Source organism: Rissa tridactyla, chromosome 20, assembly GCF_028500815.1.
Source record: "Rissa tridactyla isolate bRisTri1 chromosome 20, bRisTri1.patW.cur.20221130, whole genome shotgun sequence".
NCBI lineage: Eukaryota > Metazoa > Chordata > Aves > Charadriiformes > Laridae > Rissa > Rissa tridactyla.
In genome coordinates this window covers 2,817,563-2,835,752 of record NC_071485.1, presented here as the reverse complement: position 1 = coordinate 2,835,752, position 18,190 = coordinate 2,817,563, and the positions used below count along the sequence as shown (strand labels likewise).

The following is an 18,190-nucleotide window of genomic DNA, read 5'->3' as shown; positions in this document are numbered from 1 at the left end:
CAGCACCAATGCTGCCTCATCTTGTATTTTAAACAGCTCCTGACACAAACTACTCCCCGGCATATGCCGGGCACTCAGCAAGTGGTCACAGCTCTTTTTACACTGGCATTGTGGGAAAGGATCATTTAGTTCTGGGTTATGAACTTTTTTGGACTGGGACAGTCTCCTCTATCGCTGGGTTTGAAAAATACCTGGAAGATCTCTGAGCCATTTTATTTCTGTTCTCTTTTTGGATGAAGAAAAAAGACAAAGCATTTTAATTGCTGCATTATCTTTATTTGTATATCATAGGTTTCTTGCACACAAAGCTTACAAGAGACAAGCTGAGTCTAACACCAAGTTTTGTTCCAGTTGGAGAACATCTCCCATCACAAAAGCATGCCAAGAAACAAGCTGTTTCCATACAGCAGAATTGTCAAGATCCAGCCTAATTGATTTTTTCACAGATTTTAATGCCCAAAATGCTTGGAACTCCTGCATTGGCACAGCCATTAGCATTGATTAGTGCTAAAAGAAACAAGAAAATTAAGATATTAGCAGTGACAAGATCCCTGTATCCATCAAGGAAAAGTTTGTTAAGTGCACAAATTTCTATCCCCAATTATGGTCCTATTCAAGGCTCCTGTTGGTCTCAATGGACACTGCGTGAAACTTCAGTGGGATAACTCAAAGGGAGGAAATGTTTGCATGGCTTTAAATCACCTTTGTGCTCCTCCTGTCCCTTACATGCAGCAGGTCGCATGCTGGCATACAGTAGATGCCTTGTGGGATCTCTGTATCATCGACGCATAAGCTGGGTACCGCTGCTACACAGTGGTTTCTTCTGACACCTGGCAAACCACTTTGGAACAGCTGTCCCAGACATTTAGATGCCTAACACTGAAAAGCAGTGCTTCACCAGATTTTCCAAAGCATCCCAGAGCCTTACCTTTCCATCCTGCTAGGTAGTTTACTCCTCCTCCCCCAAACAGGGAAATATGTTCATGCCTCAAAGGTGGACTTAAGGCTTAAAGGATAGAAGGGTGTTTATGCACTGTAACAGAAGTGTAACATTCTGATCTCATAACTTACGTTGAGTTTCTGCAAGCTGGTAGAGAGGAAGACCCGTGCAGAGTTGTTCAATGGCTTTACCGTAGAGAAGCCAGTCTTTCATACGTCCAAGTCTGGAATGGCCCGATTGAAACTGTACCCACACACTATATGGAGAGTATACTGTGTTCATAGTCTAAAAAGAAAGAGTTAGACATCATCACTAATGTAGCTTTGTTTCCATTCTACTAGGACACCCCTTGAGAAAATCCCAAAACCTAACATCACCTTCCTTTGTGTCACACAAAGCAGCAGCTAAAGAAGCTACACGTTTTTAAAAGATTTTAAAATATGTTCAAAGTTCACTAGATACTCATTCTGTTAACATACCAAAATTGAGCTGTGTTGCTATCATAATAAGTTATGTTAACGTGCGGTAAGTTTTGCTGTAAATGCGCTACTCTTAGGCTGTCATAAATTGGTCCAGAACTCAAGTCCATCTCCGGGCAACACTTCCAGTCACCTCCAGGAAACCTTTGCCCGAATTGAAAAGTCAAAGTCTGGTCAAAGTAAGTTGATTTCTAAATTTTGTTCTGCAAACAGAATTATTTCAAGTTATGTCAAGCTCAACAATTCAGCTGGACAATGAAAAAAGAGAACGCCTGCCTAAGTTCATATTGCCACCCCCCTAAAACACTCAAATTACACTACTTCAGGGACAGGTGATCTTCTAGTCTAGTCACAGTGACAATCCACTCTGAAACCATGAGGAGTGTCATGATTGCTTATTATCTTAAAATAATGTTCTAAATTATATTCCCCAAAAGTTCTGTCTTCTCAGATCTGCTTTATCATTGCTAACACAGTAAAAGACATTCTAAGAACTGCTCTTCTCAAAGGCAGAATGGAGGGCTCCCGTCACACCACCCAGCTCCTACACAGCAGCCTTTCTTGTCCACCGTACGGGTTTTGCTACAAAGTCACCTGTCTCTCAAAAGCCAGCCGTCCCATTTCTTCCAGATCTGGGATGTATTCCTTATTTATTTTCATGATAAAGCAGGCATTTCGTGAAAATAATCTTGTTGCAATATATCCCTGTGATTAAAAAAACATGAGCTAATTAATCAATTGAAAACGGCTACCACTAATACTAGTTGGTTCTCCCTACAATCTTTAGGACAACCGAGAAGCAACACCAAGTGGCTACACAGACCACTGCTGTGGAATGACTCTGCATGGACATTGTCACCTTTGGGGAATGGAAGCAGCCTGCCCACACTAACGTCTGTCCATCAGACTGGAAGGATCTTTGCCGACAGACTTCTGCTGCACTCGCTATACGAGGGTGATGGCAGCCCATTCTCAACTCTGACCTCACTGAGGTCAATGACATTCTGCTCACTGTCGTGAACCACCGCCACAGGTTTCATTATGAGTCTTTGAAATGGACAGTCATATGGGTGAAACAAAAGACGGCCTAAGAGGAGGGAAGGTGATGGAAGTCTTCAAAGAAACAGTGTTTCACAACAACTCATGGTGACAATACACTAAAATAGTTTCCGAGTATAAAGACTTCCTCAAAAATTAAGTCTTGGTAGATTCTTAGATTTACTTACATGCACGTAGTCAAAAATGGTATCAGAGGAGTACAGGCCAGAACGGACATGGACATCAACAATGTGCTTCTCGTTGTCAATAGTCATAGTTCCAGTGACATAGTCATTTTGAGGTTCTTGCAGGGTAAAAGTCTTTGGTAAAAAACACAAAATCATTGTTCATCATCTGGCTGGCGCCTTTAAAAGGTGTAACATAAACAAATGCTTTCTCTCAGATAAACAAGCATGATTGCTTTATGTAAATACTAAATCCCTTAACAACCCTCTAGCAGTCTCAGGAGGCCCTTGAGGTGGAGATAAGTCATGCAAGAGCGGGTCAGGCTGAGAAAGGAGGGGACAGGCCCTCGCTGCAGCCTAAGGAAAAACAACATGGGGCACCCCAGTCATTATGACTGGCAGCAGACTGCAACAGTCTCCAGATCTTAGCTTGAGCTAAGGGGACCTAAGCCCCCCCAGATTTTGTGTTCCTGTGCACCTGCACACAACTGCCTCTTTGGCTTCTACCACTGTCACCTTGGGCAAATGCCGTTTTTCTCTGTGCTTGGCAATAAGCATCTCGTTACTTTCTTCTGTGCTCTCCTTCCTACTACGTTCACCCCCTGCCCAGGAATCTCATGCACTTTCAAGGAGTACCCGCACTACAAGGCTTCTCAGTCTACTTACCTCCAATGCAGAAGTCTGAGTCCAAAAGACTCCCAGCAAAACGAGGACTGCAGCCTGGAAAAGGAAGAAGCATTCTCACTCAACAGAAACACCAGGCAGTGCCACAAAAAAACCCCCAAAACCAGTCTGTGAACTGAGGGAAGCAGCTGTAGCATCAGTTTGAAAAATGACACCCTTAACACATGTATTTATTAGTTGTAAACAGTTACAGCTCTTCGTTGTAAAATTCTTGCATTTAGGCTCTCTGTTGCCTGTAACCGAAAAAGCAGAATGATAGCTTACACATTACATGTTTTTTTATTTTTCAGAAGTCACACTCTCTGGTACCATGTTACTTCTGGATGTGTCTCCGCAACTGTAATTACTAAATCCAAACTACATCCCCCGTCTGAACTGTAATCCAAGTTCTGCACTCTTTGCTCAAATGATGCTTCCACTGACTCCCAGGGGTTACTGCACACCCAGGAAACGCAAGCTTCCCACTGAACAACCCACAGTAACAATACACAGATCATATTAGTCCCAGTACTGTACCACTTACTTGAGCATCTTCTTCTCTGTCCTCTTATTTTTAAAAATAAGGAACTTTTTAAAATATATGTTCAATAAAAATGGATATACTCACAAATCCGTTCATTTTTCTTTCAGATAAGAACAAGAGGCTGCAGAAAGTAAGAATGCAAGAAAATCCCAGAGACCTTCAACTTTTATATCTTGCTGGAGGTGTGGGAAACAATTGACAGAACTTTTCTTCATGACTCGAGCAAGTCCATATCTACATGCCACACTGTGGTAAGCCTCATATCTGAATTTTGGGTTGGCACAGATAACCTGACCCCGATAGGTTAAAAGCACTCAGTAAGTCAGCTTTTGAAAAATCAATCACTCTGCAAATGGCTATTATTTACTGGTTTAAACTCAAGAGGAGTTCACACTCTTGTTGCTTCCATTTTTTAAAATATTTTAAATATTTAACAGGATATTGTCCAGAACTGAAAGTCATCAGGAATAACTCTGCTATTCATTCATACAAACTGCATTTTGTTTTCTGAAATATAACCCCTCACAGTCTGACAGTCTGCAGACAAATTCTGGAAAGGAATACCTATGTCATGGTGGGCTACGTGCCAGTCACTGAACAGACCAATTCTTCAGCCATTTCTTCCATCCAATACATGCACGAACTCTTAACAAGAAGCAGCATTATATCAACTAACTTTAAACAAAACTCTATAAAGGCACGACATAACATTTCACTCAAGAACTATGTGATGTGAGCTGTCTGCTTTTCATTTCCATCCCCTTAAGACTCTCGTGGTGAAAAAATCCGATACTCTCTCAACTGTGCAAGTTGAAATCCAGGCAATCTTTCAGAGCCCGGTCATGCCCACATTGGGTGCCAATAAATCTGTCGTGGTTTGGGCTGGGCTGGCCACTAAAATAAATCACCGATGCTCTCTCTAACCTCTCTCCCCTTTAACCTCACATCCCTCTTCTGAGAAGGCAGGGAAAATAAGAGAGAGAGACTTACGAGTTGAAAAGAAACTAAACTAATGAAATATTAATGATAAAAAGAAAACACAATAATATTAATAGGAAAATAATGAAATATATACAATATATACCAAACCGTACCAAGCTCCCAGGATGACGATCACGTCACCGGCAGGCACTGGGCAAGTCCCAGACTGGACTCAGCGACGGACGGGAGATGAACTCAGGAACTGGATTCAGGAATGCACGGATTGGGATCAAAGGCAGAAGAACAGAGTCCTCCTCAGACACCGGCCATTGAAGAAAGAGGCTGACCCTTTGATCCCTCAGCTTTTATACTGAGCATGTTGCAGATGGGACGGAATACCCCATTGGTCAGTTTTGGGTCACGTCTCCTGTCCGCTCCCCCCGGCAGGTGCAACCCCACTAAGCTTTTCCACTTCCCACCCTCCAACTTGGTCCATAATTTAGCCGACCTTGGTTGTTACAGGAATGAGTATAAGGAAGAGCCTCTCTGCATACCATTCCTTGGGATTCACTATAAACATTAGGCGTTATCTGCTAGAAGCAGGCACTGTCTGAAAAATATGCCATTCATTTCAGAGAATGCAGTTAGTTAGAAGAGACATAACTGAAAAGTAAAACTACTGAAAAGAAAATTGGTTCTTTTTTACCTCAAACACAGACAGAGTGCTGCTTGGTTTTGATCACTTACCGTGATATATATATCACATGCATTGAAATCAGGGACATAATTGGGAATAACAATTGTGCTTTACAAGACCATCTGGGTAAGCGCTAGCCTCCTCAGTGCACAAAGGAGTGACACAAAACTGCAGAGGATGCGTGCGTCACACAAGGTCACAAAACAAAAGGAGCAGCATGAGGATTCCTTCTTTAAAGCTACAACTGTTTTCTGGATCCTGTGAAAATGTCAGCGACCACATGACATTGCCCTGAGAAGTATTCTCCTGCGACTATGACCTTGCCCGGGCTCCTCCTCATCTGCGACTCCATGTCAGCCAGTGCCAGAACCTTGACGAATCCCACTCTACTTTCTACTAGAAAGTCATAATGGAGGCTGATTCCCTTCTAATAAAACAAGAACGCAACCTAATAGACAACACATTGCGGTAATCTCAGTCATCAGAAAAAAAGGTGAAAGAGATTCTGTGGAATTCTCTCTCAGCAAACAGGCCTCAGTGAAAGAAGGACATTGCATGCATTTGCATGGGTGGGGTGGCTGACACCCCAGAGGGCCGTGGTGCCACCCAGCACGACCTGGACAGGCCGGAGAGCTGGGCAGAGAAGAACCTCATGAGGTTCAACAAGGACAAGCGTAGGGCCCTGTACCTGGGGAGGAAGAATGTCAGGCACTGGTGTAGGTTAGGGGGGGACCTGCTGGAAAGCAGCTCTGAAGAAAAGGACCTGGGGGTCTTGGTAGACAGTCAATTATCCATGAGCCAGCAATGTGCCCTTGTCGCCAAGAAGGCCAAGGGAATTCTGGGCTGCATAGGGAAGAGTGTGGCCAGCAGGTCCGGGGAGGTCATTCTCCCCCTCTACTCTGCCCTGGTGAAGCCACAACGGGAATACTGTGTCCGGTTCTGGGCTCCCCAGTTCAAGAGAGACACGGAACTACTGGAGAGAGTCCAGCGGAGGGCAACAAAGATGATGGAGGGATTGGAGCATCTCCCTTATGAGGAAAGGCTGAGAGAGCTGGGACTCTTTAGCCTGGAGAAGAGAAGGCCGAGGGGAGACCGTATTAACGTTGACAAGTATCTAAAGGGTGGGTTTAAGGAGGATGGAGCCAGACTCTTTTCAGTGGTTCCCAGTGACAGGAGGAGGGGTGACGGGCACAAGCTGGAACATAGGAAGTTCCCATCAAATATGAGGAAAAACTTCTTTACGGTGAGGGTGACGGAGCGCTGGAACAGGCTGCCCAGGGAGGGTGTGGAGTCCCCTTCTCTGGAGACTTCCAAGAGCCGCCTGGATGCAGTCCTGAGTGATGTGCTCTGGGCAATCCTGCTTTAGCAGGGGAGTGGGACCAGGTGATCTCTAGAGGTCCCTTCCAACTCTGAAATTCTGTGATTCCATGAAAGCCGTGCTGCTAAGCAATACATCAGAATACATATGAACAGCTAGCAAATTGTGACAACCACCATTAGATTAGACTAATTTGATTGGATTGATGTTACCCTCCTCTTGAAATCTTGCTCTGACCCTTCTCAAAAGAGTCTTTGTTTCTAACATTACAGATATGTCAGAAACATTCAGAGTAGATTCCAGCAGCCAAATAAACCTTTCATAGCAGGAATCTATCAGGGTTCAGGCACCACAAGCTAAACCAAAAAGCTGTCCTAAGTTTTAAATGCTTTTAAACTAAAGCTTGAATTAAATTTCCATTGGTCATTATGTCTTCGTATGCTCATTTCTTGTGAAAAACACCCAAGAAGCACAAGTTTCTGCTTTCTTAAGCACCAATAAGAGCAAAACAACCACGTAAGAGCAAAACAACATGTGAAATCAGTCATTTAGTGAAGGAGAATTACAACAATAGCCACCATCTCATGATTTTCACCTCACATTGGACTGACTGCATGTGGCTGATCCGATCAGACAAGGCCAGATGTTAATTTCTAAGAAGCACTTGACCAATTAACAACATTATTGCAAGAGAGAACATACTCTCACTTGGCTCAGGCAAAGCCTAAATATACTTCCAATAGGAAAGCCTGGCTTTTTGGAGACTTTTTCCCCACACTTAATCACATATCTCCCAGTAATATGCCTGTAATTAGCACACATGCACCGAGAGGCAAGACAATCCATGACTACGCCAAGAGTCCTTGAAGCACCCTTCTACATTAAGCAACTGAAGTAAAGAGCTAAAAAGCAGGGATACAACCCGCTCTAATTGCCACATGCACAACTTTCACTTTTGCCAGTCCACAGGCAGAGTGAGGTTTAGCTTAGGAAGCTGTGACTCAGAACCCCTCACTGAACACGAAATTTCACAATGATCACAGAATCACAGAGTGGCAGGGGTTGGAAGGGACCTCTGGAGATCACCCAGTCCAACCCCCGGCCAGAGCAGGGTCACCCAGAGCAGGTGGCACAGGGACGCCTCCAGGCGGGTTTGGGATGTCTCCAGAGACGGAGACTCCCCCACCTCTCTGGGCAGCCTGTGCCAGGGCTCTGCCACCCTCACAGCAAAGAAGTTCCTCCTCGTCTTGAGATGGAACTTCCCATGGTCAAGTTTGTGCCCGTTACCCCTTGTCCTGTCCCTGGGCACCACTGAGAAGAGCCTGGCCCCATCCTCCTGACACCCAACCTTGAAGTATTTATAAGCATTGATAAGATCCCCCCTCCGTCTTCTTTTTTCCAGACTAAAAAGACCCAAATCCCTCAGCCTTTCCTCATCGGAGCGATGTTCCAGTCCCCTCAGCATCTTGGTAGCCCTTTGCTGTCCCCTCTCCAGCAGTTCCCTGTCCTTCTGGAACCGGGGAGCCCAGAATTGGACCCAGTGCTCCAGATGGGGCCTCCCCAGGGCAGGGCAGAGCAGAGGGGGAGGATGACCTCCCTCCACCTGCTGGCCACGCTCTTCTGGATGCCCCCCAGGATGCCATTGGCCTTCTTGGCCGCAAGGGCCCATCGCTGGCTCATGGTCATCGTGTTGTCCCCCAGGACTCCCAGGTCTCTTTCCACAGAGCTGCTCTCCAGCAGGTCACCCCCAACCTGTGCTGGTGCAGGGGGATATTCCTCCCCAGGTGCAGCACCCTGCACTTGCCCTTGTTGAATTTCATAAGGTTTCTCCCCATCCAACTCTCCAGCCTGTCCAGGTCTCGCTGTATGACAGCATAGCCTTCCGGTGTGTCAGATGAATGATGCCCACATTCTCAAAGTAGTCTCCTTGCTTTAGATACTCTTGGCCTAAGGGAAGACTCTCAAACTTTTCCCCAACTAAAACCACTTTTTCCTCAACTGTTACACTTGCAATCAGGTTGGTCATATCAGGGAAGCCAGCAGGAATAGAATTTGAGTAATTTTCAAAACAAGTAATATGTTGTAACAACAGAGCAATGTTTATTGTCACAGTAAACTTAGTTTCTCTGTTATTTTCACAATAAATTGTAAGTTACCTTGATGAAACATGATTAAGTTATAGAATTCCTATCAATCTATTTAAGTAAAATTTCCAGAAGAATTTGACCCATTATTTGGCACTGTCATACACTAAAACTCATTTCAACAAAAAAACCTTGAACATCAAATGAAAAGAATAATTGTACAATTTCAGTTCAAGTTTGATTACCAAACAAGAAGTTCAACACATAAGGGAGATGGATTCAGTCAAGTTAAGGTGAGGTGATATTATCATAATAAAGTCTGCTGGTGACTCATGGGGTTTTTTTCCAGGTACTTTTCATAAATATTTACTTTATCAGGGAGTGAGCAGGTAGTGGGAGAAAAGTAAAGAATGAAGGAACACCTCAAAAAATCAACAAAATTCTACGTGCTTCCATTTGCATTCAGCGGGGCATGCCACGTGCTAGATAAAGATGAGGCGCACAGCCTAGAAAAAGCTGTGCAGCAAAGGAAAGGTCAAGCAGAATTAATCACATTAGTTAAATAACAAATCAAGCTTTAAGGACGAATCTAGAAATCATTTCAGCAGTTTTGTTAGACAGTACGACCTAGAAAAACACGTGAAAATAAAAGTGTGTGCACAAAATGAAACACTAGTTTGAGAACAGTGTTAAAACTGGAACGCCTCTTAGCCTTGGCAGATTGCTGCATGGTGGTACAAGAATCTAGTATGGAAACAGAATGCCTTGAGCAGAGCTTTCAAGAGGAGACTGAGACAAGCTTGTCCTGGAAACAGTAAAGCACCCCTCCCTGCCCTTTTTCCTGGCTTCTACTCTTGTAATTAGTTTTGTAAGCTATTCTCAATGTCAAATGCTCCAGCTGTGTGTGTTTGCCATACAAACTACTCCAGTAATCAGAAGTTGATGGAAGATTTGGAGATTCAGGCTTCCAAGTGTGATGCATCACTGTAATGGCCAAGTTGGCTACACTTGTTGGAAGACATGGACAAAACTGATTTCCATCTCATTGCTAATGACACCATAGGGATCAGCTTTATACAGTTCGGTTTCTCAGTGTCTTTCTTGAGAAGTAGTCGATTAGTTAAATTTCCAGAGACTACAAAATGATTTTGTGACATACAAAATAAGGCTTTTATGTGTATTTTGAATCTTGGAGGCTAGGGACATTCCCGTCACCAGCTGGCATCCACAAATCCATCCCATTAGAAGAACTGTAAATTTTTTCCCTTAGCAATTCATTACTTTCATTCACTGTATTTTATGCCTCGTGCAAACTGCAAAGTGGGTGCAAAACAGATGAACACCAGAGCTCTCTGCTTTACAGTGCTGGCAGACTGGCTGCACTCACATAGTCCCAGCAAGGCATCGGTTAGCAGCAGAATGACAGAGTGTGGCCCTGATGGGTGTAAATGAGACCTGGGCCTCGCCTTCTCAACTACAGCCAGATCCCCTGGCTTTTCCACTAACACCTGACACAATGATCCTCAGCAGCTGAGGACAGTGGAGAACTTTGCTCAGACAGACACATGAGTTTATGACGACACCGAGTCCCTGTCATGCCATCCTGGCAACCAAAAGGAAACTTCAGCGTGCAATCCCAAACTGAGCTACAGTGAAGGGCACAATTAGTCTACAGAGGGACCAACAGAGCTGCTGTTAAATAAGAAGCACTTTTGGAGGAGGTAAATGTACTGGAAAGCAGATCCTAACTGAACGAGCTCAGAAAATAAGGTTAACAGAACTCAGTAATTTCTATGATTTAGAACCAACTTCACGGTTTCCAGGGACAGACTTGGCACTTTTAACATAGCAAGGTTACCAACCTCATTGATTTAAAAATGTTATCAGCTACAGATAAAATACCATGCTGAGTCCTTTGCTATGCTTTGCCAAGCACAAAGCGTCACTACAAATTTTATTAGGCATCTATTTTCTGGTTCTGATTTTTTTTTTCTGTCATTTAAAAGTTGCTATAAAACACATTCAAGTTACGATAACAAGTTTTGTTTCATCTTCCCGAACATAATGAATTGATCAAGCTGGTATCAAAGCCTCCACTTATCAGAGCATTTCCCCAGGAAGCCCGTCATGGTTCTGCGTACACAGGGCACGTGCCAATAAGGTAAACGCGTGTTAAGATTTAACTTTGGGATATTACTGTATAAAAAGTAAGAGTATACAACAATTACCTGCAGATCTTGCCTTGCCTACCATCAAAATGAAGTTCACTGTAAGTACATTTATCACTTTCTCATAAAACTTTAAAGGCTAGACAGATTTAAAATTATTTTGAGTCTTTCTCAGTGCCTAGTGAACTACTACTGATTTATGTAGGGATTACGGAGTGAAAATGCCAAATGGGTTGGGACTGCATGGGTGAAATTTCACTTTGGGCACTGGCTTCACTCCACACGCCTACTCAAATGGAAGGAGCGTAGTGCTCTGTTACAAGGGCAAGACACACATGTAAAATGTTCCAAGGGCAATATTCTCTCCTTCACAACTCAGATGCAAGTCAAGAGTCACAGCAAGTTACATAAAGTTATGGCACAGCTGTCTGATGGGAGCATAGGACAAGAACCACGAGACATGAGAGACTCCAAGCGCATGGCTGCAAAACAGGGGTATTTACAGCTGCCTGAAATTGTTGCAGGATGAATTCCAAACAGTTAGTGCTAAATGCTCTGAGTCACACTTGGATCTTCCTCATAAAATGCCTCCTTTGAAGCAGATGAAATTTGCGACAGCTTCAATATTCGAGGCATTGTCTCCAAGAGAATAATTGTTCACAATAAGGATTATTGCAAAAGAATTTATCATCATAATAATATCAAATCTCTCAAAAATATATGACCAAGTGATATGAGGAGAGGCTGAAGGGGCTGGGCATGTTTAGTTTGGAGAAGAGGAGGCTGAGGGGAGACCTCATTGCCCTCTACAACTACCTGAAAGGAGGGTGTAGAGAGGTGGGTGTTGGCCTCTTCTCCCAGGTGAATAATGACAGGACCAGAGGAAATGATCTGAAGCTGCAGCAGGGGAGGTTTAGGTTAGATATTAGGAAGAATTACTTTACTGAAAGAGTGGTCAGGCACTGGAACAGCCTGCCCAGGGAGGTGGCTGAGTCACCATCCCTAGAGGTATTTAAGAAGCATCTAGATTTGGCACTTCAGGGCATGCTCTGGTGGCAGAGATTGTAGGGGTTTTTCTGTGTGTGTATGGTTGGACTCGATGATCTCAAAGGTCCTTTCCAACCATGAAGATTCTATGATTCTATGATTCTATATCAGCAGTAGTTTTGACAAACAACAAGCATGTGAAACGCTATTATTTTCTAAAGGGGCAACAAAGTGTTTAACATTACATTCTTCTGAACAAAAGTGATTGTGCCTACCCTTATACTATAAGCCCTGTGTTCAGAGGCATGAGATCTGCTGTGAGGATGCTCAGGTCCCATTTCAGCTGTGTTCCAAGTACAGAGCTGTACAGTGCACCCACATTCCAACTCTCCACAAGAGCTGCACACCTTCATGGATGTTGCATGGATCTGCTCCATGTCTGAAATCAAAAGCTGAGCCCAAAAAGTTCACTCTCTGAAACAAGGTATTTCAGACCACCTTTTTCCAAGGAGTTTACTGAACTGGGGCAGGACATATTTTACCTGTGCAAAGTGTAGTACTGAGGTTAAGAGTAATTTATATCAATTGATGATCTGATGTAAGCTCATTAACAAAAAATTCTTCTGCGTATTTAAACACTTGACCCCACTTCAGGAAAGTGCAAAGAGGTACACAAAGTTAAACTGGAAGTCAAAATTATTTTAACTCGATGCAGGATCAGCAGTCCCAATGTTAAAGTGCTGTGAATTTAAAATGTTCATTTCAGATTATGATTGCTTCTCTTCTTGGGGTTTTCCTGGCTCCAGCCCTTGCTAACAGGGTAAGTACAGAGCTACACGCAACTAGACACTGCCGCCTTTAGTGGTCTTTAGCTATAGCCTATGAAAAACATGTTTCTGAAAATAAAGCTGTATTTAAAGCCCGATACTTAGCAGAAAACTACTTATTGTTTTATACCAAAGAAAATATTTCAGGCCTTGATATATCAAGGGAAAGAGACAGTTGCTAGATACAGAATCAACAAAGTCTGCCTTGAGATTAGCACAAACACTGTGAAAGTCATTGTGTGGAGAGAAACAAATGTTACCCATGAAGGATCTGACCACAAAATCCAATGAAATGCTCTCTGGAACCCTCTGCCTGCGGGTTCCGTCTGGGGAAAGAACAACAATGAATTAGTTTACTTTCCTTAGAAATTTTTCTTGCAAGCTTGATACTGAACTTCCAGTAATGTGAAAGCTTGTCTGTCTTCATAAGGTGAATGCATCAGACACAAGAAAACCAGGGCTAGATAAAGCCTGAACGTGAGGCTTGACACAACAGTACTAAAGGCTTCCCAGCCTCCCCTCTAAGGCCAGAAGCCATCTCCCCCTCAATTGCATCCCTAAAAGCATTAATCTCCCCAAACGTGGTTACTACAGCTCTTGCTTTGTTGAGGGAAAGACCACTGGGAATCCACAAACCTAAACCCTTACCTCCTTTCATCTTTTTCAAAAATCAGAACGGCAAGAGGCACCACAGTGAGCACTCACACTGCTCTTTCCCTGACACTGGGGTCAGCACCGACTCAAAGGAGGGCTCCAAGGACTGGAAATCTGTCTGGGACGTCGAGACTGTAAGTGGCCACCACCATGGCTCGAAAAAATAGAAAATAACCAAAAGGTTTTTGGGAAACACCTAATCTTCAACAAAACTTAACAAGATTCAGAGGAGATGCTGAAGAACGTTCCCACTTCACCATTGTTTCTGCTGCACTGATGTTTTCAGCAGTGAATTCCTTCCCCTGACTTAAGCACTGTAACGTATCATACACGTGGCATTACTGGAGAAGGCAATTTGCCTTTTACCAAAGTCCCTTGTAAGCCTCCACGACACATTCACCTGGACAACATAATTGAAAGAACAATATTTTCCTTCCCTATCATTATTTGGACTGTAGAAAGCTTTTTTTTTGAACAAGTACTTCTCTCTGGCAATCCGCTTATCTTCCACGGTATATCGTTTGCAACAAAAAGCTTTTTTTCTTTTTTATTTCAACAGGGCTACGTAGCAACCAAGGTACTTTCAAAGCACACCTGCATCATTGCTAAAATAGACAAGAGGTTCTTCCTTGATAAACCCTTTCCTGCACCACCTCGAGGACACCAGGTAGGATGGTGAATGACAGTGGTGAGAAAGCAAAGCATTTGCCTGTGAGAAGTCCTCGTTCCTGACCCACAGAGAGGAGAAAAGGCTCCAGGAGCCGAAGACAGGTTTCTCAGCAGGGCATTGGTTTTTCTAAATGCTCCTTTCTCGGTTTGTCTCTTTGATGCTTAGGGACTTAGCCCTCACCAGCTTCCTCCCAGAGAGAATCGCTTCACTGTCTCAAGAAAGAGACTCCAAAGCTTGCGCCCATATGGAAAACGCATTCAAGCTCTGTGCCGAGGAATTCCCTCTTACCTTGCTTACCCAGCTGCTGGTGAGTATACTAGTAACAGTGTTTTGGAGACCCAAACAAAAAGGAGCAAGGTATAAAAAAAAAGGATGAAAAAGATGTAAGTGAAGATGAGCAAGTTAATTATTGAAATCTTGTGCTTTTCTATGACTTTTATAAATCAGCGAACGCGTGCAAAAGGGAAAAAGCAGGTCTGTCCCTCTTCTGCATACAACTCGGAGACCAGGCTTTTCAGGAACATTTTGGGCTCTCGCTGTTGGCACAAGCCTGAATTTTTTAAGCAACTTCACGCATATACAATACCTAGCTACCACCAGTCCTGCCACAGCACGACTCTGAGATTTACAACCCCATTTGCAGCTTAGATTCGTCTAAAAAAATTGCACTAACAGTTGCTTCTAGTCTAAGTTTAGAAAGATGCAGCTCAATTTTTAAATGGCATTTCCTGGTCCATTTCCAACATCATGTTGGAAGAATTTCAGCCACATTGTTCTCTTATTTCCTCACTCCAAATCTAATCAGTTTTTCCTTTCCTTTCAGGATCAAACTTCTTAAAGCAAGATGTCGCATGTTTGAAAGTTAAGATAAACGAGCTGCCTTTCTATTTCTGTGATTAATTCTTCTGGACGAAGTTTGGAGGAAGAACATTCACAGACGTGTGTACCCACAAACAAGGATGTTTCTCGTGACAATCTTCCCTTGATCACATTTTCAACCACTTCTCTGTCCCTTCTTCTGCTCTGTGTGGAGGCAATTGTGTCTCAGCAAAATTTACCATCAACCTCCATTGGTCTGCGCTGTGTTTTTACTAATCCTTTAAAAACGTGGAAGCCATTCCAAGGACAAGTTGCTAAACTGGTGTTCTTGCAAAATCCCAGGTTTGGCATTCAAACCCCAACCTGTACAATTTCCCAGACACATTTCACATGCTGCCTTAAGCAATTATTCATCACTACTCAAAGCAAACGACACTATTCCTACTGCATAACCATATTTAAGATCATAAGGTCTGAAGTCCGGATTTATAGGAATACGCAGATCTGAGTTATTTCTATTGTAACTTCTTATTAACATACTAAGTATTACAATGTTTTATGGTAGCAGTAAGCGTTGCAACGCAACATGGCCAAGCACAAAGAGACAGAGACACTATTGCTCTCATCAACCCAGCAATCAAGCCGCAAGTAACACAATTGATAAGTGCATTAAATGCAGCTTGGAGTTGACTACGGGTGCTCCTGAACTATCTTTGAAGAACATTTAACACAGGAAGCAAAAAAGCATACCCTCACCAATCAGAAGTGCAGTTGGGAATCTGAAAGAATCAAACCAGAGTTAAGCCAAATCTAAGGCCAAACGGCTGGGACTAGGTGCTTCAACTAAGACGATCACGTCTGAAACGCCGTCTGTCTGGAAAATACCAGACCTTCACCTTCCCTCCTGGCTCAGAGGCCCTTCTGCTGGAGTTTGAAAGGAGTTGCTCCAAGAGACACTTTATCCGTTCTCCTGACAGTCAAGGGCTACTCTAAATAAAGGATGCAGCAGCCTGGTCGGTTCAGGAAAATGGTTCTGGGGTCTTGAATAGTTAACTGACATTAAAACCAAAGCAAAACTGCACCCCAAAGCAGGTTATTATCCCCTCCAAAGAAAAGCAGCCACATGGTTGCAGTATTTAAACACAGTTCCTGTCTGACTTGCCTTGTAGTTTGTGGAGGGAATCTCCTCTCCTTTTCCAATGTCACACTGCATTTTCCCTGACATCAAGCAGGTACAGCCCTCGTCACTTGCCCCATCGCATGTCACTGGGAAATGTCTTTCTGGGGCCCTTGGAGCCCTTGAAAACTATGGGCCACACTCTGTAACAGGTGATGGTTTAAAGGCCCCTGAGGCAGCAGGGGTCTGACCTGAGCAGGGCCTATGGCACAGCACAACATCACACACCCCCGGCTGTCACAGCCCTGTGTGCAAAGGGAGCAGCAGCCTCGTAGGAAAACAGGGGGACCCTCTCCTGGGCTCAAACCAGAGACTCCACGGTCCCCTTGGCAGGGAATACCTGGGCACGGATGCTTCTGGCAAGGGATGACGCCTGCCCCAATACCATCTTGTTTCAGGCCAAAATTTCAACAAGAAGGAACAAACACTTGCAGCAAGGCCCGGCTTCTTGCAAAACTACTTTAACTTCATGCACGTAGATTCCTGGTTTTACTACAACATTACACATTGTGATGCTTAATACATATCCAAGCTCTCACATCAGTTTGAGACCATTTTAGTGGTAGCGTACGCATACAGAGACTATTCTCTCAGAGGTACCATTTACACTGTATTAAACACTTGTGAGTTTCAGGATCCTGCAAATGCATTTCAACTGGAGAATTTTTAATCAATCTCCCACTTTTTAGACTCTAGTACTGCCAGCTCTATCGTTCTTGTGTTGCAGTTAGCTCCTTCACAGCTGTTGAGCACCTGTAAGCTATGCGGAAACACTCCCCTACCTGAAGGATCCCACCCCTCTGGTAGCTCCTCACTTTTCATTAGAAGACCCCCACACTTAGGACCGCAGCTCGGGGGAGTCTCTAACATGCTTTAAATCACGCTGCACATCTCCCAGGTTTTCTCAGAGAGGCTTGGCAGATAGGGGTGTCTTGTGAAGCGCCGATGGCAGCTTATCTCATTGAGAGCATGGAACAAGCCCCTCGCAGTCCCTGGTGTTAAAGGGCTCGACTTATCTGGAATGAGTGGCAGAGTGCCCTGGCTCAGCTCTCAGTATATTGCACCCAGGGACATTGCTTAATGTGCTGCTGTCAAACACCTCCCAGTGCTCAGGGCAAATTTCTGAATTGCGGAGCTTCTTTGGGTGAAAACAGCCCCTGCTTCCCATCACAGGGGGTGGAAAAGGTTATTGGCTACCTCTGTCGGCTCAAGCCCTACGTCTCAATTTAAACATATACTTAAATGCTTAACAATCCGTACGTGACCAATTCTCCAATCTGAGCAGAGTCACAGAAGGGTCTACATTATGCTACATCTGCTTTTCTATCCAACAACAAATGGCTGCAGCGACCTGAGGACCCCGTTCTATAGGTCTGAATCATCTTCCTCTCTTCATACACACCCTCAGAAAGTTAAATAAAGTGGGAACCCCCAAGTCACAGCAATCCGGCTGCCTCTTTCTGCGTTGAGAGCAAGAACAACGAAAAGAACTTGCAGAATAGGAAGAGAGATGCCAAAACCTGCGGAGGGTGTGGCCATGACGAGAGCCAAGAACAGTAGGACCTGCTGGCAAGGAACAGAGATCTGGCTACAAAATTTCAGCCAGACTGCCACCCCCTTTTACCCCGGTCCCCCCAGTAAAAAAAGCCCCAACCAAACAACGAGCCAAGAGCACATAATTCCTCTCTGGCTTCTTCATGTTTGAGGTGGAGCCCGGCTAAGCTGGACTGGGCAGGGGCAGAGACAGATGAGGATGGTTTGATTTCACTTGGTGGGAACAGGGTTGGGATAAAGAGAGGGAAATGAGCAGAATGCAGGAGTGCTGGGGCTTCCCCCTTACCTGTGCTCATGGTCAGTGTGTGATTGGCCTTTGTCAGATTTATCTGTCCTCCGTTGCTGCATCCCTTTTCTGAAAGAGAAAAGATTTCACTTATTCGTATTAGATCTTGTGAATCTCCTTCTGTTTCTAGAACGTTTTGAAATCTTTCATTAGTAAACCTGGTGCAAATGCAATGCCTC

General features: G+C 44.0%; 1 protein-coding gene across 1 annotated transcript; it reads right to left on the bottom strand.

Annotated features, from left to right (window-relative positions):
• Positions 1-427: 427 nt before the first annotated feature.
• On the bottom strand, positions 428-3,945 carry LOC128900105 (gastrokine-2-like). Its single transcript, XM_054180875.1, has 6 exons — positions 3,934-3,945; positions 3,309-3,362; positions 2,646-2,777; positions 2,014-2,124; positions 1,072-1,225; positions 428-507 (listed from the first exon to the last, which is right to left on the bottom strand). Exons 1-6 carry the CDS (start codon positions 3,943-3,945, stop codon positions 428-430), a joined length of 543 nt encoding a protein of 180 aa, XP_054036850.1.
• Positions 3,946-18,190: the final 14,245 nt, after the last annotated feature.

What these genes read in the sequence shown, in the direction of transcription:
- LOC128900105 (XM_054180875.1), bottom strand. An exon ending in CTCAGACTTCTGCATTGGAG is followed by an intron (nt 2,778 to 3,308) that starts GTAAGTAGACTG and finishes TTTTTACCAAAG; the next exon opens with ACTTTTACCCTGCAAGAACC. An exon ending in CCAGCTTGCAGAAACTCAAC is followed by an intron (nt 508 to 1,071) that starts GTAAGTTATGAG and finishes TGTTTCTTTTAG; the next exon opens with CACTAATCAATGCTAATGGC.